The sequence below is a fragment of the Geotrypetes seraphini genome, chromosome 2 (genome assembly GCF_902459505.1).
Source record: "Geotrypetes seraphini chromosome 2, aGeoSer1.1, whole genome shotgun sequence".
In the NCBI taxonomy this organism is placed as follows: domain Eukaryota; kingdom Metazoa; phylum Chordata; class Amphibia; order Gymnophiona; family Dermophiidae; genus Geotrypetes; species Geotrypetes seraphini.
The window spans coordinates 167,319,752-167,347,327 of NC_047085.1; the positions used below are offsets into that span (position 1 = coordinate 167,319,752).

General features: G+C 42.3%; 1 protein-coding gene across 2 annotated transcripts in view; it reads left to right on the forward strand.

The window, feature by feature from the left end:
* Positions 1–27,576, forward strand: part of DOK6 (docking protein 6) — a 724,151-nt gene that overhangs the window by 585,129 nt on the left and 111,446 nt on the right. For both annotated transcript variants that reach the window (XM_033933725.1, XM_033933726.1), the window contains one exon: positions 26,118–26,235. In XM_033933725.1, coding sequence (XP_033789616.1) covers positions 26,118–26,235 — 118 coding nt within the window. The remainder of the gene's footprint in view (positions 1–26,117; positions 26,236–27,576) is intronic.

The window sequence follows — 27,576 nt, forward strand, 5'->3', positions numbered from 1 at the left end:
ATCGATAAAAGATGAAATGAAGTGTCTGGTTTTGGTTGATAGTGTAGAGAAGGGGATGATAATTGTGATGTCATCAGCGTATATGTATGCTGATGGAGATTTAGTTTGGATAGTTCATAGCCTAGTGTAGACATGTATAGATTGAACAGGGTAGGTGATAGTGGGAAGCCTTGCAGGACACTACAGGAGTTGGTCCATGATTGGGAGTAGACTTATTCACTGATGACTGATAGGATTGGTTTTTCAGGAAGCGTTCAAACCAATTTAACACGTGACCAGAGATGCCTATGGCATGTCATTAATGTCATTAACTTTAATTTTGAAATTGATTTTAATTGATATAGGCACCTACACTTTAGGCATCACTTATAGAATTTCCCCCTTAGTGCACCCACTATACAATAGTCCATGTTATCTGCTACTGTATGTAATGGGGAGGAAGCCAAGGACAGAAATAAAAAGGTAAAAGGCCAGTCCAGTAGTGGTGCACCTCCCTGACATCCTCTATTTGTTAAATATCCCAACCACCAATGTCTGATCCCTTCTCGCCACACCCTTTCCATGCCCTCTCACCCACTTAACACACTAGCCACCTCTGGATCACCTCAGCAACCATATCCTACCCCTGATGTCCATACTGTCCCACCAGCATTCAAAACTGTCCCCATGATCTCTACCCTCTCCTCTCCCTAACATTCCCCTAGGCTCACCCAGGTGTCTGCCATTGGTGGTGTAGTGATGACACCATCCTTCAAAATGATGCCACTGCTTCCTAATGGAAGTCTTGCAAGGAATATTGTACTCCAGTTAGGTCATTTTGAAGGGGTAGATTTTGACTCCAAAAGTGAACTAAGAGATAGTATGTAAGGACATGTCTCTTGCTGTTCTTTAGATATGTCTAACCATGGAAGACTCAGATAGCTTAGGTAAAAAATATCTGTTTTTTTCCAGTGTTGTTAACTAGTTTCAATGTTTAGGTAGTCAGACTACAATGACACAATCTCAGTTTAGAAACAACTTAGGGTAGTGCTTCCCAGTCTTTTTGTGGCTGTGATCCCATGATTACAGCCAAATAAAATTATGTGACCCCCCCTACCCCCCCCCCCCCCCGGAGATGCAGAATAATGATGCATCAATTGAGGTCTCACCTAGATTATAACCCTAAATGTGGGTTTTACGACTACATTTTGTGTCCTGATCCACAGTTTGGCAAACCAAAAGCACCAACACCCAGCACCCAGACCCACCACCACGAGTCGTTCAGTTCTCCTTAAGAAAACCTGCATGTTTACTCTCCTTTTTTACATAAATGAAGATGCATTATTTACTATTAAAGATGTGGTGTGTTATTATGCCAAAATATCATGCAATAATAGGACAGAAACGCCTATAATTATTCTGTTTGATTGTGCACTCTTTCACCAAGTAACTGCTCCTGTTGCTAATCTCTTGCCCTCTCATGTTCCAAAACCTATGCCTATTAATTTATTGTACACAAAGGACCAGATTCCGTAAGCGGCGCCTAAATCAGCAATCACCTCCAAAAGCAGCACCAGCCGCATGTTAAACACACTTAGGCGCCATTTATAGAATCGCGGCTAATGGCGCCTACCAGAAAACTTAGGCATAAACAATGTAGGTCAGGGTTTTACTGGCCTACATTGCAGATGCCTAAGTTTTTGTAGTGAATTGCACCTAATGGCACCTAAGTCCTGCTCCACCCTTAACCACGCCCACTTAGGCATAAGGCACCGTTAGACGTTATTACAGCAGCTACACCATAGATGCCTCTCGGCACCGACTTTTTAAAGAAGTTTTTAAATGATACGGTCAATTCCCGCACCAATTAGAGCCAATTAAAACAATTAATTTATTGGACGGTAGGATGCCGTTTTTAGAAGATAGCCCAGAAAGTCCATATGCTTATATAGATTTCCATGGTAACAAATATAATTTGTTTTCATTGTTATGCTGAGAATGCAGCAATACAGCAGCAGCTCTGAAAGGACTAACAGTGGAATTTGCAAGATCAATCAGAGTATGTATCTCCACCAATAATACCAGATAAACTAAATGGTTTGGGGCAATTGGCACTTCCTCATTTGAGAATAAATGGGACAGAAAGAAAAATGTGTATGATCATTGTGCTTGCATTTACCTTGATAAATGGGAAAAGAACTCAATTCGAAGTGTTTGTGGAAAGAGACTTTCTGCTGTATTCAGGGTATGCGTTCTGCCAGATTTTTCCAGCTCACAGAGTTTTTTGGGCATATGTGCGCATTTGTGTATCTGCAAACAATCTGTCTCTCTGTAACCATTTGCCTGCCCACAAAGTCAATCATCCTTCTCTCCATTTCCATTCCTAATTTACAAAGTGACAATCTTTATACATTTATTATACATATAAAATAGGAAACCAGTATTACCAAGAAACAGCTCTTTTCTAGCTAGCTAGTACATTCTCAGCTGCATCCAGAACAGTTGCTTAAAGCTGAAAAGTTTAAAGCAAAATTCATGTAATTGTTTCTGTCCCCTGTATTTTTGATTTGTGTTCTTCCTGAACTATAATCTAGCAAAGCATCCAGGAATTTCACATCCTGCCTATCTCAACTTTCACAACTTTCAGAGTCTTTTAAAGATAAAGTTTTTCTGCTCCAGAGGATTTCCATTAATTCTGTTCCAGCAGTTCTGTGGTACATGTCTAGAAATGTATTGTCATCCACTTTTCTCTAGTTTAACTTAAACCCTAGAAACAACTGTCACAATTGCACCCCTCTCACAAACCATTTTGGCCTAGAGTAGAATAACCCATAATAGTAATTATCAAAAAAAACAGACATCTGAAACAAATGAATCACAAAACATATTTTCATCATAAAATGAAATGTAGTAACAACTCAGTAATGTGCCATCCATATAAGTAATGAAGAACATTTGGGATTGTCTGCTCCTGAGTGAGCTCTGGATAGGGTGATTTGGTTAGGGGATGGCCTCTCGTGTCATTCATTGCACAGGATGAGTCACCTTTACATTTTGAGGAACTCTAAAAAGCCTGGAAAGCAGGCACAATAAAACCAATTAAAAACACATACTAAATAATTAAACCAACAAAAAAATCTGCTGATTCCTCAGACCCAACATATTACCAAATGACATGATTTCGATTTTTTACAACCAATAGTGAATAACCAGAAAATTAGCATTTACATGTGTATGTGTGTACTATGACAGGGAGAGTCATTATGCTGGAAGAAGCCCTGCAGTGCTCTAAAACTATCCCTAAACCTGCTACTAGAAGCAGGCAGGTTAGGGAAACTGCCCTGCAGAATTTATCCCCAGTGAAAGGCAGCCCAAACGTGACCCGATTATACTTGCCTAGTTAGGGAATGCTAAAGGCAAAGAACTACAAGTACCAGCATGCACCAGGCCGGTGATAACAAAACCCATAAAGGGATTAGCTCCTGCATGGGGGCAGGGCTAGTCAGCAGGGAAGCTATCCAGGCTCAGTAACAAAGCACCAGAGAACCACATGTGTTTCTGAAGATAATCAGCCCAAGGCTAGAGAAAAGGGTGTGGTCTCTAGGCCAGGGAGGCAGCCACCAATCTTCAGCCTGCCTGAACCCTTGGAAAGAGGCAGAACAGTGCAATCCAGGGGACAGAAGCCAGCATTTTCCACCAAAACAGGGAGAAAATCTTGTCAGTATTCACTGTTCTGGATGTAGAAATGCCAAAAGAAATGTATACAAGTGATTATGAAATGGAACCTATAGAATCCTGTTTGACGGAAGCCATGCTTTTTGAGTCAAAGCTTGGGGAAATCATATGCTGTTTCTGGGAAGGTGGAATTGCCTCACAAACCCCAATAACAGAAGGGTGTAGAATCCCTGCTTCTCATTAAATTGAAATTAACAGAAGAGTTGGAATAATTGTATCCTGAAATTGCACAAATACAGAAATACTGTGAAAGAACTGGACTGAGCAGTCCCAGCCGGTTCCAGGACTTTGATACTGAAAATTTGATCTTTTGGTTTTTTAGTAAGGACTGGCAGAGCATAGCCGGTTGAAAGGGCCACTACTCGGACTAGAGGAGGGTCACGAGTGGTGTTCCGCAGGGCTCTGTGCTCGGGCCGCTGCTATTTAATATATTCATAAATGATCTAGAAACAGGGACGAAGTATGAGATAATAAAATTTGCGGATGACACCAAACTATTTAATGGAGCTCGGACTAAAGAGGACTGCGAAGAATTGCAAAGGGACTTGAGCAAACTAGGGGAATGGGCAACGAGATGACAAATGAAGTTCAACGTTGAGAAATGTAAAGTATTGCATCTGGGAAGCAGAAACCCGAGGTACAACTATACAATGGGAGGGATGTTAGTGAACGAGAATACCCAAGAAAGGGACTTGGGGGTAATGGTGGACATGACAATGAAGCCGACAGCACAGTGTGCAGCGGCCGCTAAGAGAGCGAATAGAATGCTAGGTATAATCAAGAAGGGTATTACAACCAGGACGAAAGAAGTTATCCTGCCGCTGTATCGGGCGATGGTGCGCCTGCATCTGGAATACTGCGTCCAATATTGGTCTCCGTACCTTAAGAAGGATATGGCGTTACTCAAGAGGGTTCAGAGGAGAGCGACACGTCTGATAAAAGGGATGGAAAACCTTTCATACGCTGAGAGATTGGAGAAACTGGGTCTCTTTTCCCTGGAGAAGAGGAGACTTAGAGGGGATATGATAGAGACTTATAAGATCATGAGGGGCATAGAGAGAGTAGAGAGGGACAGATTCTTCAAACTTTCAAAAAATATAAGAACAAGAGGGCATTCGGAAAAACTGAAAGGGGACAGATTCAAAACAAATGCTTCTTTACCCAGTGTGTGGTGGACACCTGGAATGCGTTTCCAGAGGATGTAATAGGGCAGAGTACGGTATTGGGGTTTAAGAAAGGATTGGACAATTTCCTGCTGGAAAGGGGGATAGAAGAGTATAAATAGAGGATCACTGCACAGGTCCTGGACCTGTTGGGCCACCGCATGAGCAGGCTGCTGGGCACGATGGACCTCAGGTCTGACCCAGCAGAGGCATTGCTTATGTTCTTATGAAAGCACATGTTTGGTTGAACATTGCCAGATTGTGAACTGTACAACTGTGGAGCCTGGTTGCAATAACAAGCTGTTTAGTTACCAGAGCAAGTTTGTGTTTTGTTTTTCCTTCACCAAAGTATAAGCCAGAAAATAAAGACATAATAATTCACACTAAACACCTTTGCTGGACCTTTTTTATTTGATGCAGACACCCCTCTACCCTCCACGCCTCATTCAACCGCTCGGCTGAGGCTTGGATGACCCAGCTCAGGATTCTGGATAATCCAGTCCAGGTCTTACCAGGTCACAGTACATACACACAAATATGACAGTATTCTGGTCATTTATACAAACTTTTAATACCTAAATATTGGCCCCCTCTTTATAGAATTATTATCTTTTTTCAAGCATCAGTTACTGCCCGATGGGAGTTTGTGCTGCCTTTTCTAGATGGATAACATCAGAGGGAGCAGAGAAAGAGGAGAATGCCCACCTGGGAAGCATTATGAGAGGAGAAAGAAACTTCCAAAGACTTTGAACAACCAGTGATGTATTTAATGTAAAAAAAAGAACTATATTTCATTGTTTGAGAATCACCTCAACACATAGTACATACATGCCTATGTAAATGTCTTTTAAATAATTGCCTTCATTATTTTAGTGTACTCTGTATATATACACTGTATACATATGCTGCAAATTCTACAGTCACAGCAAATCTTAAAATAAAATTAAAAGCCCCCTAGGATTCTCTGCTAACAGGAACACAAATCATATTGTTAATGACATCAGAAAAAAAACCCAATAAAGATTATAAAACAGATGCTATTATCCATCTGGGAACAAATGACCTGGCTAGAAGTAGCATCTCTGAATTACAAGTCTTTACAATTGGGGGGGGGGGGGGATAATTAAACCTATAGTCAATATTCTAGCATTTTTCAGAAGTTATACTATTTGATGGGAAGGGAAATAAGAGACTGTAATGCACAACCAGCTTCAATATTTGGGTCCAAACCTGGTGTAAACAAGGTTTTAGATACAGTATATAGGTGGTTGGGGCAATAGATGAAAAAAAAGAAGCTATACTATAATGATGGACATCTTTCAGTGTTGATGGGTGAAGTATACAAACTGATATGCTCCAAAACTGAGACTACTCAGCCACCTCTAATCCAAGGTCATTTTTCCATACCTGCTGAAGGTCTGCTGTCTTTGGAAGCCAGACTGAATAAAAGAATTAATACCAGGATAAAGCAGCACCTTCAAAGCAACACTTTGCTTTTCCATTACCGTAAACACAAAAGGGAGATTTAAAACAGATCTATAATGAGAGATAACAGATTGGTGTAAGGAGGCTTTAAGCAAAGGTCTGATTCTTGCCTCTTCCAAGCAATGTGGAACAAGACATTAAGACAAGCTTTTGTTTACCATCAGGCAAAGGTGGGTAATAATTCTATGTGAGGATTTTTGATTAGACTTACTAGAAAAGAGTCATGGTTCAATACACTGATTCAAGAGCTCGGGTCTAGTTAAATGCCTTAACAGTATTTTTTTACAGCTAAATTCTACAAAATACTAAGAGAATCCCTGTAAAATGAATTGGATTGAGTAATATTATGAAAAGATTAATGAAGATCCAGAGTTTTATGAGATAACCCAGTTCTCCTCTTGACATTCTATCTTCCACAGATCCTGTGGGTTGAGGAAACAACAGATTCTCTATCAGGGATCCTATAATGTTAGTGAGATTACTTACACCGTGGAAGGTCAAATAGAAAGAACCTGAATAAAATAAACTATTTACTAATTTAGGTCCTATTTTACTAAGCTGTGGTAGAGGTTTCTACTGTGGGCCCCGGGCGCTAAGTGCTCCGATGCTGTTCCGACGCTCATAGGAATTCTACGAGCATCAGAGCATTTAGCGCTCTGGGCTGTGGTAGAAACCTCTATTGCAGCATAGTAAAAGGGGGAGGGTTATTTAGGATTTAATTCATACCTTTTTTAGGAGTAGTTCAATGTGAGTTTCATTCAGGTTCACTAGGTATTTATATATTCCTGCAGAGCTTACAATTGTGAAAGGTAAATTTGTAAGGTGCATCTAAAGATAGGCACCAGTTGCATGCCAAAGCTTACAGAATAGTGACACTTACTGTACGTTTGGGATTGGCACCATTAATTAAATCACATGTGCGTAGCACTTGTGGCTATTCTATAAAACAATAAACACTGGATTGCAGATAAAGACGCTGCCGGCAATGCTTCTAGAATGTAAATGAAATAGAGAAAGCTGTTGTGCGATGTGGTGTATAACTTGTGTGAAGGAAGTGGCATGGCCCCTGAGGAAACTATGCAGTGAAACGGTTGGGCTGAAGTTAAGTGCTTCGTGTTATACACACTTTTTTTGCACATTAATTAATATATACCAGACTAATGATGAATACACCACCCCAGCAATGGGCATGAAAACTACGTGAGTAGTGTCCAGGGGGTATGAGGTCTGTGTGTTTGAAATATATTGTGTCAGTTTGCTCTCTTTAAGTTTGGATACTTAGGATTCTTTGAGTAAGCTTGAAATTTTTCATTTTGAGTTGAGTGGATTATTCTGTAAAACTGACATGCATCTTGCATAGTGCATAACCAAAAGTGGGTGATACCTGTTGGCATGACATCTCATGGGTATCATAAGCATTTCTGGTGTACAGAACAGGAGAGTGACCTGCTTCATTGGGCCCCAATCCATTTTAGGATCCAGTTTAAATGCGCCTGCATCATTTTTAAGCTTCTCTATGGAATATTTGGCCCTTTGGTCCCTTTATACTGGAATAACCTTAGATCTTGCCATTCGAGGAATACACAGAGATATAAACTACTGTTCCCTTCCTTCAAAGGAATTAAATCAGCCAGGAAACTCAGTCAGTCTTTCGCTTATAAACTGGTAGAAATGTGGAATGGGCTTCCTGACTGTCAGATTGATAGGTCAGTTACAACAATTTTGTAAAGTCCTAAAAACTTTATTATTTACACAATACTTGAACAGTTTACCTAAAGATTCAATGAATTAATTGCTCTACAACACTTGTTTTCTCTTATGTTCTTGTTCATTTTTTTACTAGTCTTTAATTACTTGTAAACCAAGTCGAGCTCTGCTGGGAGATGGCCCGGTATATAAATTGAAGACTAGATTAGATTAGATTAGATTAGACTTGACATGCACATGTTTTGGCCGACCCGGCATGCATCAGGAGACTGTGCATTGTGAAAGCAGTGCTCACAGTTAATGGTTCAAGGACTGGCTCACTGTGTATAATATAAGCATGTGTGAACTTATGCAATGCTTTGCGGGCGCTTTTCAGAGTTTTCTCTTTCTGAGGTGTCCGGCCGAGTTGTTGAATCAATGATTGAATAAAGAGAGTAGTGAAACATATTAGCTCACCTGTTTTCCTTGGGCATCTCCACTGTTCATTTGCTTATCATAAGCATTTCACCATGTGATGCACATAACTTATAGCAGGGCTGCCCAAGTCCGGGCCTTGAGATCTACTGGCAGGCCAGGGTTTCAGGATATCCACAATGAACATGCATGAGAGAGATTTGCATATCAAGAAGGCAGTGCAGGCAAATCTCTCTCATGCATATCCATTGTGGATGTCCTGAAAACCTGGTCTGCCAGTAGATCTCGAGGACCGGACTTGGGCAGCCCTGACTTATAGAATACCGTTAGATGAGCAAACTACATGGTGTACTTAGGTGTAACAACTTGTGCCAAACATGGATCTGGCATAAGTGGGCTTGCCTAAATTTTGGCACCCCAAAGCCACTTTGGGTGAAATTCTATAAGTGGTGCTTGCAATGTAGGCATCTAAAATGTAGGCGCTTACAAAAATAAAACTCAGTTTCAAAATTAGAGTTAATGGCATCATTAATGAGTTTTAACAAGCTCATAATGGCCAAAAAAATTAAGGTTAATTGGGTGGTAAGTGCCTACACTCAGGCACTTACCACCATGTAGGCATGGTTAGGAGCGAATTAGGGTATTTTTTAAGTTAGGTGCTGCTAGGTGTCGCTAACAAATTGTGCCTACATTTTAGGTGAGGTAAACCCTGGCCTACATTAGACATACCTACAATGTAGGTGTAATTCTGTTAGTGATGCCTAATGTGTGATTGACATGTCTAGGCGTCTACATTGTAGGCGCCTACAAATGTAGACATCGTTAACAGAAATGGCCCTTTTGTGCTTATGTTCTGTAACATCTTTGACTCGTATCTTTCCTTCTCTTCGCAACAGATCGCAAAAACCTGTTTCTTTCTCTGCAACATTGCTAAAATCCAGCCTTTCCTTTCTGAGCACACTGCCAATACCCTCATCCACGCTCTCGTCACCTCTGGCCTGGACTACGGTAACATGCTTCTTATGGGTCTTTCACTTAAGCCATCTCTCTCCCCTTCTGTCTGTTCAGAATTCTGCTGCGCATCTCGTATTCTGCCAGTGTTGTGATGCTCATGTTATCCCTCTCCTCAAGTCGCTTCATTGACTCCCTGTTCATTTCCGCATACAGTTCAAATTCCTCTTATGACCTACAAGCGCATTCTGCAGCTCCCCAGTATCTCTCCTTACTTGTCTCTATACTCTGCCCTGGCAACTCTGTTCATCAGGTGAGTCTCTCTTGTCAGTACCCTTCTCCTCTACTGCTTACTCCCAACTCTGTCTAATCTACCTTGCTGCACTATATGCCTGGAACAACCTGCCCTACTCATTGTAGGGCAGGTTGGTAGACTTAAGCCCAGGCTGAAAGTCCACTTTATTGAAGCTGCATTTAAGTCCTGCCCTGCCAACCTGTAAAGCATGTTGTCATTCTCTGCCCCCTCCACCTCTTAAGTCCCTTGTAATTCCCACTAAGTATCATGTATAAATTCACCTTGGTTCTCTGTGTCTGTCATAATTAGATTGTAAGTTCTTTCAAGCAGGAACTGTCTCTAACCATTTTTAGCACACAGCGCTGCGTGTGCCTGGTAGCGCTATAGAAATAATAAATATTAGTAGCAGTAGTAACAGGTTTTGTCACTAAACTCACCCCACTGTGGTTCCTTAATCTAATCACCACCTTTTAGAATTACCTCCTAAGTTTTCACCTGAGACAATAGAGACTGACATGACTTACCAAAGACCATAATGAGCAGCAGTGGAATTTGAACAAGGATTACCAGGGTTTTCTATCCCTTCCTCCTTCTTAGAGATCCTACTGTATACGAGTGCCTGTCTGACTTCAAGAAAGCATGGAACGAGTGCATAAGAGAGAACGGGATAGTAGATGGTATTTATTGGCCAACTGGATGGGAAGCATGGACTTTTTCTACCTTCCTTTTCTATGCTTCTATGTTTCTAGACATTAATCTACTTCTTCACTCCAGGCAGTTTTTGTGCTGTTTGAGTAAAGTGAAATAATTGTTCCTTTTGACTAGCTGAATTTTGGATTTATAAGTGAAATAGTGATCTTTGCAGAACTGTTGATGTGGATTTGTCTGGTTGGTTGCACATGGCAAGCCTGGCATTAACACACACAGAGATCTTCATGATCCAGGAAAGATTACAACTGGAAAATTCGGGACAGTCTATTATGGATACTCTGGCCCTATTAATAGATATGAATTCAGCAGAGTGACCTGGTTTTACAGTTGGTGGTTAATAAAATCTGTGACGAATATTGTGATCAGAGATGACACCTTAAGTGGATCCAAGGTAGCCAAGTTAGATGACTTCTTTGAGGAGTGAGAAACTCCAGGCAAGTGAAGAGTGAATATAATGGCCCGTCTTGGATAAAGATGTGTGGATATACAGACTTTTAAGTCACTGAACCAGCTGTGAAAATTTAAATCTGAAAGGTAACCTCTCCTGTGAGGTAGATGACTTGATGTGTCAATAAAAAAACAACATTCAATAGAAGGAAAAGGAAACCCTTTTTACTTGGAACTTCGAGTTGTCTTCATGCAGATTACAGTTCTCTTAGAGTACGAGATTAGAACACCTGACATTTAAATCATCAATCATATCTCCCACAAGAAAATGGAGGGCTGCCTCCAGGAGGGTGGTAAACCATCAATAAATAGCATGCTCTAGTAGAAGAAAATTCTATAAACAAAGTCTTAAAATGAGTCAGACGGAGGTAATGATATTTTAGTGACACTAATTGTAGAGTGGATAATGATGTCTACACCTCCCTCTTTATTAAGCTATGTAGTTTGTTTGTTACACTGATTGTCATGATACTTACACTGTTGGCAACCTCCACTTTACAGTTTGGCATATAAACTTCACTTTGTAGTTATGTATGCTCTTAAGTTCATTCACTGCACAATTTACTTTGCCTAGGAAGAATTCATACTCATTTAACTTTTCGGATCACAGCTAGCATCTCAATGATTGTGTGAAAAATGAAGTGCATTGAATAGCAGTGAAATCTACACAGAAAAGGGAAAAATATAATACACTCTGTGTAACATAGAAACATGACGGCAGATAAAGGCCAAATGGCCCATCTAGTCTGCCTATGCGCAGTAACCATTATCTCTTTCTCTCTCCGAGAGATCCCAGGTGCCTATCCCAGGCCCTTTTGAATTCAGACACAGCCTCTGTCTCCACCACCTCTTCTGGGAGACTGTTCCATGCATCTACCACCCTTTATGTAAAAAAGTATTTCCTTAGATTACTCCGGAGCCTATCACTTCTTAACTTCATCCTATGCCCTCTCATTGCAGAGTTTTCTTTCAAATTAAAGAGAATCGATTCATGAGCATTTATATTACGTAGGTATTTAAACGTCTCTATCATATCTCCCCTCTCTCACCTTTCCTCCAAAGTAACAGTTCAAAATGACTTAAGCAAGCAGAAGTTTAACTGGCCATTTTTGAAGTGGGCCAGTGAGAAGCATTTCAAGGCAAAGTTGGGGGAGGAGCTGGTAGCTATATGGGTGCCGGCGAATTCAGTGTTGGTGCCTATATAGCTAAGTGACCAAATAGGACTACATAAATAGCACTCCTAGCTTTGCTCGCTTAGCTATGTAGATGCTGGCACTGAATATCAGCTGGCACCTGCATAGCTGTCTGTCTTGAACCAGAGCACCTCCTATTCTCCCTCTCACCATCCAGAGAATTTTCAAACTCCCCTTCCACCCCCAAGTACTTCTGATTCCCCTCCTTTCCCTCTACCTCAGAGCACCTCCAATCTGCCCTCCCAGCTACAGAGATGCCAAGGATGGCCCATCTCAAAGCTGAAGATTATTCTGCAATGCTAGAGAAAGCTGTTTTTTCTTACAGGCCCCAGCTATGTCTAAATCACTTCTGGTAGATGTACATGCCCAAAACATACTTATTCTAATCAATAAATAGAAAATAATTCCCCCACCCCCCTTTGATTATTTTATTTTTCTTATTGTTTGGTCCCAGTTTCTGCTTTCATTTCCTTTCTATTCCTAGCTGTCTTGCCAAGGTCTCCATGTCCATATGGCATTTCTTTTCTCTGCATTTCCACTATCCATCTTTTCTCGGTCCCTATCTGCCCTGCCCAGCATTGTCCCTGTGTCCTTGGCCCTGTCCTCCCACCATGTTGAACATCTCCCTTCTCTCTGACTCTATTCTTGTCCTGTCCAACATATATCTTGTATCCTTATACCTTCCCCCATGCCAGCATCTCTCCCTCTCTCTAATTTCCCTCCTGTCCCTCCTTTCTTAAGCCAGCAGCACTCCCTTTCTCTTCCCTCTCTCCTGCCCCCCACCCCAGGGGTCAGTCAAGTGCTCCTATCTGTTCTGTCTCCCCCTTGCGAGTACAGCACCTCTCCCTCTTCCTTATTTGTCCACAGGTCTTGGCATCTCTTCTACCACCCCCTATCCCCATCCCCATCCCTCATGCTAGCATCTATTTCTCTTCTCTTCCCCCTAACACTCTCTCCTCTCTTTCCTTCCCCTATTTCCGTAGCCCAGCATGCATGGATTTCCTCCTGCCCGACGAGAGCAGGCAGCGGGGGAGAGGGACTAAGGCAGGATTCGGGACAGGGCTGGGGGCCTAACGGGACGGGTAGACTTGGGGGATGGGTCTAGGGGTCCGGATTTTACTATAGTAAAATCTGGCAACCCCACTCTTAGCTGTACCCTTCTCCTCCACTGTCAATTCCAGACTATGTTCCTTTCACCTAGCTGCCTGTTATGCCTCAAATAAACTACCTGAGTTTGTCCACCACGCCCCTTCCATTCCCATTTAAAATCAGACTGAAAACCCACCTTTTTGATGTAGCCTTCAATCCATAACCCTATTTCCCACTGTCCTAGCCAGCAGATTAACCATTCCCTCTGACTGTATCCATTGCACCCTGTTTGTCTGTCTTTCTGTTTAGATTGTAAGCTCCTTTGAGTAGGGACTGTCTCCTTTGTGACTCTTTACAGCAGTGGTATTCAACCTAGTCCTCAGGGACCATCTGGCCAGTTGGGTTTTCAGGTAATAGAGACTTTGAAAATCCGACTAGCCAGGTGGTCACTGAGGACTGGGTTGAATACCACTGCTGTACAGTCTGGTAGCGCTATATATAATTAATTGTAGTAATTGAAGAGCTCTCTAATCTATTGTATAATTTAGCATCAGCGTAGAAGCTTAAGGACATGGGTTCACTAACCAGCACCGATTTTTTTTGCACTGGTAGGTGCCCAAGCTCAGTGAAAAATGCTATTTAAATGATGTTTTTAACTGAGTTTCAAGGCGTCTACCAGCGCCTAAAAGGTTGGTGCCGGAATCGCAGCTCCATAGCTGCTTTAGGCCGCCTAATGCCATTGTTGGTCTGGCTAATGCTGGAAGTGGCATTAGGCAACCTAAAGCACTAAGTAGGCGCAAGTCATGACAAAGAGAGACACCGTAAATGTACGTCTGGAAAAGATGCATTTGGTTTATTTGTAAATCGCATTGGAATATGCAATCAAATCAAATTTTTAAATAAACCTGAAACTTGAAACCTGTTTCCATCCACTTTCACAGACGTTAATTCTCCCACCTATTTGTATTACTCTTTTACGTCATCCTATCCTGTTTTAAAACTGTATTTCCTCCTGCCTACCTCCTGAAATTCTGTTAGCCCGTAATGTCCATGTACCATATTTTCCCGCATATAGGCCGCCCCAGTGTATAGGCCACAAAAAATGCCTATACATGTTTTAAAACTCTTAGATAAGCCTCCCCATGTTACAAGCTGCGGCTTATCTAAGAGTTTTAAAACCACATGGGGGGGCCTATACATCCCCCCCATATACATTTCCCCCCCCCCCCCCGGTAAATACCTTACTTTCATTGGCTGCCTCCTGCAATGTCATGGCTGTGGTGCAGGGCAGGAATGATCTTTTCAGCGTCCAGACCACCCTGCACTGCTTCCTCAATGCCTGCATCAGTTCTCGTGAGTCTTGGGAGTCCCACGAAAACTGACGCAGAAATTTTATTGTAAAACCGCTTAGAAATTCTCATGCTATAGCTTTCCAGTTTCCCATTCCACACCTTCCCAAGTCTGCTATACCTTTCTTTCATCTACTCCTCATTACCACTTTACTTCTGTATTCACTCTCCTCCTCTCGTTCATCCTCTCCCTCCATTCTTCTAGCCTAGCATCTCCTCTCTCTCTCTCATGGCCTGATAATGCCTGTCCTTTTTCCTTAACTATCTTCCTAGTTCATCTCTCTTCCCTCCTCCCATGATCCATCATCTTACCTCCTCTCTCTTCCCTTCTCCTTATGGTCCAACATTGCTCCTGCTCTCTTTCCTGTTGTTCTTTCCTCCTCACACCCTATAATCTAGCCCTCATTCCTCCCGCTCCCATCCAACATTTCTCCTTCCTCCCTCTCAACCCCTGCTCCAACATATTTCTTGTTCTTCCTGACTGTCCTTCCATTCAGCATCTTCCCCTCCCCAGGCCTGCTTGTCCCTCTTTAGTTCAACATCTCTGCCATTCTTTCCCCTCCCATGTGTGTAATCATGGGGGTGGGACTGCGTCCATTTTTGTTTGGGCTCACCCAAAGGCAGAGCATATACTGTCTGGCACTCTCCCCATCCCACAAACTATGCAGTCCAACATCTCTCCTTTCTCTCTTCCCCACAGTCTGGCTTCTCCTCTTGCCGACCCGGAAGCTTTCTCTCTGCACAATGATGGACCCTGCAGAAAGGAAAAGATACACCAGACAGTGGGGAGGAAGGAAAGGAGAGAAAGCTTGGATCATAGGAGGTGGGAGAGGAAAATAATGCATGTCTACCTGCTGGAAGGGGGGTTTTGAGGAGGAATGTCTTGATCCTACAGTTTACCTCTGTCCCTCTCCAAATCTGAGAACTGCCTAATCCCGGGAAGGGAAAACGCGGACCTCACGGACCTGACGGACCTCGCGGATCTAAAACCACACGTCCTTAAAAATCTGAAGTCCGTCTCCGTGCCACTTGTAGTTTCTGTCTCTTACAGACCTCTATGACATTTTAGTTCTGATGGATCCGTCTTAGCATAGGGAGGGGAAAGTATTAGGATCCGTCAGCGCTAAAATGTCATAGAGGTCTGTCAGAGCCAGAGACTAGTGCTGGAGCAGCTCTAAAACGAATCTTTTGAACCAGTTTCCTAAAATCTGAGGTCCACACCACTTTTAGTCTCTGGCTCTAACAGACCTCTATGACATTTTAGTTCTGATGGATCCTAATACTTTCCCCTCCCTATGCTGAGATGGATCCGTCAGAGCTAAAATGTCATAGAGGTCTGTAAGAGACAGAAACTACAAGTGGCACGGAGACGGACCTCAAATTTTTAAGGACGTGCGGTTTTAGATCCGCCAGGTCCGTCAGGTCCGTGTTTTACCCCTTCCCCCTAATCCCTTGTAATTCCTTCATTCCATTGTTCACATCTCTCTCTCTCATAATTTATTTTTCTTGTCCCTTCCCCCATCTCTAATCTGCATTTTCCCATCTTTCTTATCCCTCCCCTGGGCCCACTTAAAACAGCTCCAGGAGGCCTGCGGTCCGGACATCTCTTCCCCTTCTGTCCATCTCTCTCACTTCCCCTCACCTTCCCTGTCTCCTTTCATCATCCAAATGTTCCTTTTCAGAGGGACCCTGGTGCAGCAGCCATTCTCACAAGCTGCCAGAGGTTGCCTTGAAGCTTTCCCTCTGCCATGATCTGCCCCCCCCCCCCCCCCGATGCAACTTCCTCTTTCTGCCTGGGCAGAACGTGGCAGAAGGAAAGCTTTGGGGCATCCGCTGCCATCTTTTGAGAATTGCTACCGCATCAGGGTCCCTCTGAAAAGGAACATTTGGATGTTGAAAGGAGATCAGGAAGGGGACGTGAGGGGAGGGGAGGCAAGGGTGATGGACTGAAGAGGAAGAGATGACCAGACTGCGGGGCCCTCTGGGGCTAGGGGATCCAGACCAGCTGTCCTGTTTGCCCTCCCCTAATGCTGGTCCTGCTCCAGAGGTTAATGATACATGGACAGAAGACTGCCAAGGTAGGAGAGAACATTGCAGTGTATTCCTAAAGAATATATCCAGAAAAGACCTGAGGTAGCATTAGCTGCTAGAGTGTTTGGACCTGGCTAAGATCCAGCCCCAGGAAGATTATTGACTGGGACTGTATATAGAGAGAGATGTTCTACTTAAAAGGACTAAACATGTGAAGTAAGAGATCTAACAACAACCCCTTTTATGTACATAAATAAACTACCCTTGGCTTTTTCCTGTAGCCTGCATGTGAGTCTTCACACTTGTGTGAGGTCTTGCAGCCACACTGTATTTTCACAAAGAATATTTACTGTCACCCACAAAGAAGTTGAACAGTATAGTGATATGTGGTTGTCATATGTTTAAGGCTTTATATTCAGAGAAAGAGGATAACATTTTTAAAATTATCTTCATTCAATTTCTTCCTTAATTAATATTTCTAAAGAACAAAGTTGCCCGGGATACCAAATGAAAAGTCAATAGAGATTAAATCACATACTAAGGAGCTTATTTTCAAATCTCTGTTCATGTTTTGCAGGGATGTCCAAATCACAATTTTGCAAAGGTAGGACGTGAGCATTCAATATTGCACAGCATCCATATAGCAAGGGGGTTATATTTTGGGCAGGACTAAGGAGGGCCCAAAATCTGAATATCCAGAATATCCTGGACTGAAAGAAAGATCATTGTCTAAAAAGAAGGATATTGTAATCAGGTGCATTCAGGTTACAGAAAGGTTCTCTGAGCAGCTATCCACTGCAGCAGTGGTCTCAAACCCGCGGCCCGGGGGGCCACATGCGGCCCCCGCCAAGTACTATTTTGAGGCCCTCAGTATGTTTATCATAATCGCAAAAGTAAAATAAAACAGTTTCTTGTTCATATGTCTCTTAGGTATACATTACAATATTATTATTAAGACATAGGCAAAAGGAAAAATTTATAAGCTATAAAGAGTTTTACCTCACGCAAAATTGTCATTTCTTTAATAAGATATTAACTATTTTTTTTCTGAGGCTTTTCAAGTACCTACAAATCCAAAATGTGGCCCTGCAAAGGGTTTGAGTTTGAGACCACTGCACTGGAGGGATCAAGGCATGATACCTTCTTTATTCCCCAGTGCTTTCTGTCCCCATCTCTCTCTCCTGAAAGCGAAGCTCTACCACAGCTTCAGGTATTATAGGCATACTAAAAAAAAAAAAAAATCAAGCAGCATTGAGGAGTAGATGAGTGGTTAGTGCAGTAAACTCTAAACCAAGGGACCCAGGTTCCAATCCCACTTTGATTTTTTTTTTTTTTTTAATTGTGAGCCCTCCAGAAACAGAAACTGTTCCTAATATATAAATATATGACACCAGCAAGCCTGAAGACTTGAAATGGAGTGCATTCATTCAGTAGGTATTTTCTATTCCTGGAGGGCTCACAATTATAAAACAAAATTAGCTAAAGTGAGATTTGAACCTGTATCCTTTAGTCTACAGTTCACTAATCACTAGGCTTCTCCCTCTGCTATGCATGGATATTTGCATGGCCATTTCTAAGCTGGATGTTCCTATGCTGCCACTTGCATGTCCATGTCCCTTGTTTTCCCTTTGTTCATAGTTTGGAGATTTCAATTTATAAAATGGATGTTCATGCTGGATGTTTCCAGCACATGGACGTCCATCTCATGTATGTTTCAAAAGGCTGTATCCTGTTTGAAAATACAAGTGAGGTGGACATTCTGACTTGGACAGCCTTTTAAAAATGCCCTTCTGTGGTTCCTAAAACATTGTAAATATTGCTGTTCCAGGATGACCACAAAACACTAAGTGGAGCCAGTCCTTGGAACCAGGATTTAAAATGCAAAATACTTTATTTCAAACATGTGCAAATGAACAAACAGGCACTGGAACCTAGACCCAACATGGGCCGTGTTTCGGCAATATAAGCCTTGCTCAGGGATCCTGTCTTTTCTGCAATGCTGTAAATGGTTCCTTGATTGCTGACGTGGCCACATTTTGCCCTCAGGCTGCGTCAGGGCTATGCTGTGGCAGATACTGGTCCTCTTTCCTGCTCTGAACCCAGTGGGGCTTGGTGTGAGGCTGCTTCCCTTGGTAGCTTCTGCTGGGAACTGGTTTCTAGGATGACAAACACAACTACCAGACCAGAACTAGAAATAATTAAATTAGACAGAGATTACCTTATTATACAAAATGAACCACAGTTTTGTCCTCAGTGGTGTAGGCACGGGTGGCCTATTGCCTTCCTCCTCCCAATATATTTATATATATATACACACATATTGTGGAGTCAGGTCCACCTTGTCAACGGCAAAGGCACAAGGCAGGCCCCTGAGAGAAGAAATGGAAGCAGTATCACCATCCACACTACCTAAAATCCATCCATGTTACAACATAGATTGGGGTTTTGGGTTGTTGTTTTTTTACTTCAGTCAATTCCCTCAGCTTGATATTTCTTTCTTCGGGATTCTTCTCCTTGCCCTTCCCATTACTAAGCTTGATTACTGTACTTCTTTATATCATAGTCTGCCAACATCTCAAATTTTCCATCTACAGCTTGTACAGAATTATACATGACCACATTAAACCTTTATTTATTCTGGAACACTGTCTTCCAGCTTCTTTTCAAATCCTCTTTAAACATCTGACCTTACATGTACATCAGACCCTACATTCTGTCCTTCTATCTTTTCTTTCAAAACTTCTCATCCTAACAGCACCAGTTTTCACCTTCTTTGGCTTGATTCATTTTAGAATAACTGTTTCAGTGTCATTGCACCCACTCTGGCATGTCCTCCCCCTTTCAATCAAAGTTGAACTTTCTCATAAAATATTCAAAGGCTGTTTTAAAGCACATGTTTTCTCTCAAGCCTTTCCACAGTCCCCCCCCCCTATTTTCTTAGCCGTGCTTTCCTCCCTTTTGTTTTGCCCATCCGTCTCTCCCTTTCCCACCTTCAGAAAAATTGTAACACCTTCTTTCATTCCTAATATCTAAATCCTTTTATGTTTCGTCCTAGTGATTTGTTTTTTGGTTTCCCCCCTGTTTGTGACCCCCCCCCAAAAAAACTTTCAAGTATGGATGTTAAATTGTAAACAAAGCACCATGAACTACCGCAAGAGGTCACATTTACAAGGGGCAGGAGCGAAGGGGCTTTGCTTCTACCCCCAATAAACTCCATGGGCCACCATGGACTTCAGATAAGCCCGGGGGACCTCTCTAGATATAAGGTGCTTGGGGGTGGGGGGTCCTTGTTCTAGGGGGAAGGAGAAGGGCTTTTGGAGAAAGAAAGTGGTGACCATGGGATAAGATTTAACAATTATTTATTCAGTGGTATGAATACTAATAATATCTGAACACTTCCTCTGAAGAAGCCAGCATAGTATGAAATGGATTTGGTCTCCGTCGGGACAATAAGATAAGTGCCCAGTTTGTTGTATTTCCTTGAAGTGTGCCGCACATCAAAAACAGTTGGTTGATCTTGAATGTGGTTGCTGATCCTCCGTTAATTACTTGAATATGAGAGAAAACCAGCATTGCAATAATTTTTCAAAAATAAAGAAGACAGAAAAATAATTTAAAATAAGAATAGTAAAAGTAAGAAAAAGAAAATAAAAAATTTATAAATATAAATTAGAACAGAGGTTTTGACCAGTGATACTACCCTTAAACCCCTAAATGGTGTCTTTCAATTGATTCAGCACCTAGGGTTCTTTGAGGTCTTTTTTCCTTTGTTTAGATAATAAAGTGCATCATTTGATTCATTTAGTGTTCACACTAACCATTAGCAAGGTCACGGGCAGCCATTTGCAAGGGGCAGGAGTGAGGGGGCTTTGCTTCTTCCCCCAATGAACTCCATGGATCACCAGGGACTTCAGGTGACCTATCTAGATCTGAGGGGCTTGGAGGTGGGGGGGGTCCTTGTTCTGGGGGAAGAGAAGGGCTCTAGGTATTGCATGCTGGAGGTAGGAGTTAGGAGGGGTATAGGCCTTTTTGGGAAGTCAAGAAGGAGATCAGGGCAATTTCAGGGCCAACAATAATCATGTGGTTCTTGGACGATATTCAGTGTTGGACACCACATAGCTGAGCGGGTGCCAGCACTTAATATTGCCAGCACTTACATAAGCCCTTACTCCTCCCCAGTACTTCCCCCCAGTGCCACCCCTGTCCTGTGCACTTTTTTATAGTTCAGTCTGTGGGGATATTCAATGGCAATGTCCGGTTTAAGTGCTCTTGATATACCCCTAATTAGGTGATAGTAAGTGACTTAAGCAGGCAGGAAAGGATTCTGCCCGCTTAAATCGCTTTGAATATTGGGCCAGATAGTTTATACCAGTGGTTCCTAACCCTCTCCTGGAGGACCACCAGGCCAGTCAGGTTTTCAGGATAGCCCTAATGAATATGCATGAGAGAGATCTGCATATAATGGAGGTGCCAGGCATGCAAATCTGCTCCATGCATATTCATTAGGGCTATCCTGAAAACCCGACTGGCCTAGTGGTCCTCTAGGACAGGGTTGAGAACCACTGGTTTATACCATCAGATGGGTTAGGTAGATCATAATCTCAAATCAGATGGAAATATTCTGATTTAAAAAATGAAAGTATAAACACCGATGCACTAGTTTATCTTTATGAGAAAAATGTTTTGTATTCTAGCTTTAGGTTTTTGATTGTATGTTATAGCGAACATTCACAGCGAGTTACGGAAGTTGCAAGAAAGTATGTGGCACTCATTTCACAGATCTACTGTCTTTTGATTCCTTTGTTACTGCATTTCAAGGACCCTGAGGAAGGCTATGTAAAGCCGAAACACGGCTCGTGTAGGGTCTGGTGATTGTTTATGCAGTTCCATTTTTATATTGTTGTGATTGATTTTAATGGTTTTACACATCAATAAATTTTGTGATTTTAACTCTTGGAAGTTCAGGGACTAGTTCCACATTTCTTTTCTTCTGTGTTACCTGGCTGTTTGTGGTACCAAGGTCCATTCCTGTGGTAGTCAGGTCCGTCTTCCTGACATAGACCAACCCCACAAGGCTGTTTTTGGATAGCAAACATTGAGGACTATATAGAGCATAGGTGGGAGTGGGGTAATTTTCTAACTTGTTTCTACAAGAATAAAATGTCCATGCAAGATATTTTGCAAATGATAAAATCCAAGAAATTAAGTGTGCTTGCTGTCATTTATTTGACTAACGTGGGCACATAGCCAAAAAATTTCCTGAAAAGGAGAGAGGGAATAAGACAGATCTGTGATTAATTTTAGCATGCTAATTAGTAAGATTAGTTTTATAGAATAATTAATGCTGTTCCTTTTCATTGCTGTCACCATAAAAATCCATGTTTATATTCAGCATTTTCTACCCCTGAAAACTTGGCAATCTGATTTAAAGTGCTCTTTCCCAGTGGGTGACATTTTCACATACTCTGAACTGCCTTTTTTCTTTTTCTAAGGGCTCCTTTTACTAATCTGCGTTAGCATTTTAGCACACGCTAAACCCGTGCTACGTGGCTAGAACTAACGCCAGCTTAATGCTGGCGTTAAGGTCTAGCGTGGGTGGCAATTTAGTGCACGCTATTCCGCGCGTTAAAACCCTATCACGGTTTAGTTAAAGGAGCCCTAATTGTGCCTGTTGGTTCCTACATGCAAATATTACACTTTCTTGCCTCTCTTTAAAGTCAAGAGGAACCCAATATTTTCCATAGAATGTGATTTCTTTTAGGTGATCTTAATGTGAAGAAACTACTTTGCGGATAATTATAGGTGCTAACCTTTACTTACCAATTATGCACATGCATGTTTAGAATAATGACATGTACATGCATGTGTAACTATCAAAATCTTGTCTGAACACTATTTTGTAAACACCTGCTTGTAAGGATGTAAATGGTGTGGTAAAGAATATTCCATTACTGTTGGTGCAGTTCAAGCATCTTCAGGTGCTGCTAGTGTGCCGAATCAGAGGGACAAGGGGGAAGCTGAGTCATAGGGGCAGGGAGGGGAGAGGGAGTTAAATGCCCTGAGTCAGTGAGAGAGGAAGATGCCCTAAGGCAAGAGTCATCCAGGAGGGAAGCTGAAGCTGAGTTTGGGTACCTGAGGATCAGGGAAGCAGTGTGGCTCAAGTTTAACCCTCTAGAGCAGGCTTGTCCAACTTATGGCCCTGAGACCAGAACGCAGTCCCTTCAAGTGTGTTTTTTCTGGACCTCAGAAGCTTGGTGCTTACAGCAAGATTCTTGCTTCCCTGCCATGACTCAGATTTATATATATTTGTGCTGTGCAGTGCCAGAAATGTGGGTTGGTCTTACAGTTTCAAGTCTTGCTCAGACTTACAGAGAGCCGTATCATGGTGGGGAATCAGGAATCCCACTGTTTACTCTGCTGAAGTCAGGTGAGGGGAAAGAGACTGGGTGAAGGCTGCAGGTAGATGAGAGAGAGGGACTGCACGAAGGCTGGAAGGAGGTATTTGAGAGAGAGGGAGACTGAGTGATGGCTGAGGATAGAATGACACACTATTTTATTTTGCCACTATTTGATGAAATGTGGCAAAATAATGGTGCATGTTTTGGAACTCCATATGTTATAAAATATAAAATGTTTCCACAACAGTGCCTTATGAATATTACATTACGTGCCATCTATTTTTATTTTATTTTCCCTAGAGCGAAGGAAACATTTTCTTTGAAATATTGTGTTTATTTGAAATCTCTTTACAGATTCTTCTCCAGATAGTATTGAATCTGGTTCTGTCATGACTGAATCCTGTGGGATGTTGTGCTAGGTTACTTCAAGGAGATGTGCATTTCTGGTTTGGTAGTTCTGTGTACATTTTTGGTTCAATAGCTTGTGCACAGAGCCAAGATAGATTTTTGTTATATATTGTTGCTCTGTGTTGCTTCTTTGAATTTAACGATTTTTGCACTAGTAAATATCTGGATTTATTAGACATTTACTAATTCAGTAATTCTTATGTGACAGAAACCAGCCTGCCTTTGTTACAGTCCTGTTTCAGTGCCCAATTATTCCAATTGTTCAGGAAATAAAGTACCTGGGGATTTCGTTAGACTCTACACTTACATTTGAGGGTCATCTTAGAAGTCTAGTGAAGAAGATTTCTTTAAATTAAAAGTCTTGAGGAGGACAGGGACCTTTTTGTTTAGGGAGAATTTTGTAACTGTGCTACCATGCAATAATTATACCTTCGTTTGATTATTGAAACGCATTGTTCTTGGGTTTACCAGGTCATTTATTGAAACCTTTACAATTAGCCCAGAATGTGATAAGGATTGTTTCTCAGATTGAAATTTGAACATATCTCCCCAGTATTGCAGCAATTGCACTGGCTGCTGGTAAAATGGAGATTGCAGTTTAAGTCTTAACCTTTATTTTTAAGATGTTGAATGCGAATTTCCCCCCTCTTCTAGTTGCTTCCTTGTGGATTTAACACCTTCTTAGGCCTCTACACTCTTATGAGAATTCTATGAGTATTGGAGCATTTAGCGTTCTGGGCTGCAGTAGAAACTCTAACCCAGCTTAGTAAAAAAAAAAATAAAAAAAGGGGGGGGGGAGGGTGGAGGGTTGTACAGTGCCTAGGACTATGGATACTGCAACTTATAAACTATGGGGCTCATAATAAAAAAAAAAAAAGTGGCCTAAATGGGTACTTGGACGATCAAAAAGCCTGATCGTCCAAGTACCCATAATCAAAGCTGGTTTTAGACATATCTAAAACCAGCTTAGGCCTTTCCCCTGCCTCTAAACACACAGAGAGAAAAGAGGCATTTTTAGAGGAGGGGAAAGGGTGGGCGGGAAGTGGGCTGAGCTAGACCTAGGCGTGGAACAGGTATAACCAAAACTTTAGGCAGGTTGCCTAGTCGTCACTTATACGTTTTGACTTAGACCAAGTCAAAACAGGTATAAGTGCCGAAAAGGAGCCGCTGAGCTGATCGTGGCTGCTGCGATCAACTCAGTGGTCCCAGCAACCTGCCTACCCCCTACAGCAATGATCATGGCAGGAGAGAGGGCTCATCTCCTCTGCCGCGATCCACCCTCTACCCCACAACGATCAGGGCAGGAGGGAGCCCAAGCCCTCCTGCCCCACAGCACCCCCAAAACCCCGATTACGTTTGGGGCAACAGGGAGCCCAATCCCTCTTGCCCCGGCAGCACCCCAACTCTCTGACTACGCTCGGGGCAAGAGGGAGCCCAAGCCCTCTTGCCCCTGTGGCACCCCGAACTCCCGATTATGTTCGGGGCAAGAGAGAGCCCAAGCCCTCTTGCCTCGTGATCCCCAAACCCCCCCTTCCCGCCAAGTCCGATGGGGCCAGGAGGGAGCGCAAGCCCTCCTGGCCCTGCGATCTCCAACCCCCCTCCCTCCCCCCACTATGCAGCCAGGAGGGAGCCCAAGACCTCCTGGCCCGGTGACACCCCCTAACCCCCCCCCCCCGCACTAAAATATGGGCAGGAGGGATCCCAGGCCCTTCTGCCCTGGATGCAACCCCCCCACGACCAGCCCCCCCAACCGGAATTGGCCCAGTTGTCTTAGGCCCCTCCTGTGGGCGGGGCCTTAGGCACATGGGCCGGTTGTGCCTAAGGCCCCTCCCACAGGAGGCCTTCTACTTTCAACGTTTAAGACCTTAGGCTAAAAGGGGACTTAGACATTTTTTTTATTATTATTATGCCCCTCCACGGAAATAAATATTTGTAAATTGCATATTTTTTCCTTCCTTTTTTTTTTTTTTAATACCTGTCTGTTGCTTTTAAAAGAAAAACGTGTTCACTAGTTAAATTCTATAAAACAACTTTATTCTGTATGGTACTATCAGACTTATTACTTGAATTGAAAGCACTTGGTTGTTTGGTAAGTGTTATAATGTTTTTATAATTATGTTATTTTGTATTACTGTGCCTTGGATAATGGTGGATTATAAATGGAAATATGTCAGAAGTTTCTGCCATGAGAGAGTCATTTCCATCTCATCGCTTTTCAGCTGTGCTGAGATAAATACTTGTCAAGTATTGTTTGATTAAGATATGTTTTCAATAAGGAAGATATGTTTTGAAATAATAAAATTTTGTCTGTGAAAAATTTAGTACATGAAGTTGGATTCCACCCTCAAGAAATACCTTATATTATTTACGTATGTATACTTCAAAAACAGACTGAGGAATATTGGAGGTGTTGAGATAAGCATTTGGCTGTCTGTTATATACCATCTCAAGGTCCACAAAAAATATTCCCCCTTTTTACAAAACCACGATAGCAGTTTTTAGTGCAGGCAAGCACGCTGAATGGTCTGAGCTGCTCCCTATGCTCACAAGAATTCTATGATTGTTGGGTGCAGCGCAGAACATTTAGCACACTGGCCTGTGCTAAAAAAAACTCTATCGTGGTTTTGTAAAAGGGGGGAATTTTTAGTTATAAGAGCTGTTGAACATATGTGTTGATTTTATTTATGTGCATTTTTTTTTTTAGCTGATGAGATAACATAGCAAATAACCGGTACCTCTGTTTTTATTTTTATTCTTTTCAGCTCCAGTCCAGTTTGACTGAACCAATGACGTTATCCAAGTCAATATCTCTTCCTCGTAGTGCATATTGGCATCATATTACACGGCAGAACAGTGTTGGTGAAATTTATAGTTTACAAGGCAAGTGGCTTAAAATTGTAAAAATGCTTTCATGAGCTTTCTTCATGCTGAGCAGACTTTAGGCAAGCCATGTTTTATTTACATTAGTTGTTTTATTTATTTATTTAAAAGACTTAGGATCTGGGTTGGACACTGTTGGAAACAGGATGCTGGGCTTGATGGTCCTTCGGTCTGTCCCAGTATGGCAACTCTTATATTCTTATGAAGATGCTTAGGGCTCAGGGCTGAGCACATGTATAAACTAGAGCTGAGCAAGAATTCTAGCGCCTGAGGATACCAACTGAAACCTGGTATAAATCTTGATGCACAAGAGCGCATCTTTTGAGAATTCTTCTGTCCCACCCATGCTCCTTCCATGGCCATGCACAACTCCTAATTGCTACCAGTAAATATCAGTAATTGATTGTTAGCATTCAATTATTGTTAATTGACTTATTAATCAAATAGGTTATACCTGCATCCTAGAATCACGCACAGATTTGAATAGCCTTTATATACAGTAATATGGGGGCAAATTTTTAGAGAAATATAGAATAGATATATATTAGAGGTTGAGGCAGCCATTTTATGAGGCCAGCTGCTAGGGGCAGGAGTCAGGGAGCTGTGCTCCTGTCTCCAACAACCCTCTGGACTGGATTGGAATGGAGGAGTAGCTTAATGGTTAGTGCAGTGGACTAAGATCTTGGGGAATTGGCTATACAAAATGATTAGTAGTAGAAGGTAAGACATGGAGGGCCTACCTACGAGCATGGGAGATGGGGGGCAATGTTGTAGGGAGAGAGGTTTAAACTTGGTGGGGGCTGGGGGAAGGAAAGGAGGGGAGTTACAGCACTTGAGAAATAGTTTAGAGGTATGTGGGTGCTGGCCCAATATTCAGCTGGGATTGTATAATTGACTTATGTGGCCCCAGCTGAATATTGGTTGGGTCAGCATAAGCTCATGCAGCCTGGCTATTTACATTTAGTTCCCAGTATTCTGTGCTGGTGCCTGGACCTGGCCCAGTACTGAATATTGGGGGTTAATTCAGCCAGCAATGGTAAGTGTTTAAAAAACACTGACTGCTACTAGATGAATATAAGGGGGAGTACAGTAGTTGGATTTTTTTTCCTGTTACTGGAGGTCTCACAATGCATCACACAAGAGTTATGGTGGTAAGTGTACCTTGGTGCCATTGTTTAAAGTCCACTGCACTGACCACTAAGCTGCCCCTCTATTCTGCAGGGACATCTGTGTGGCCATTTTTCTCAAAATGATGTCAGATAGACATTTTTGTGCTTGCTTTCTTGGCATCTAAAAGCTGGACATTTCACTTATGAAAATGGCTCTTTTTAGACATTGTCA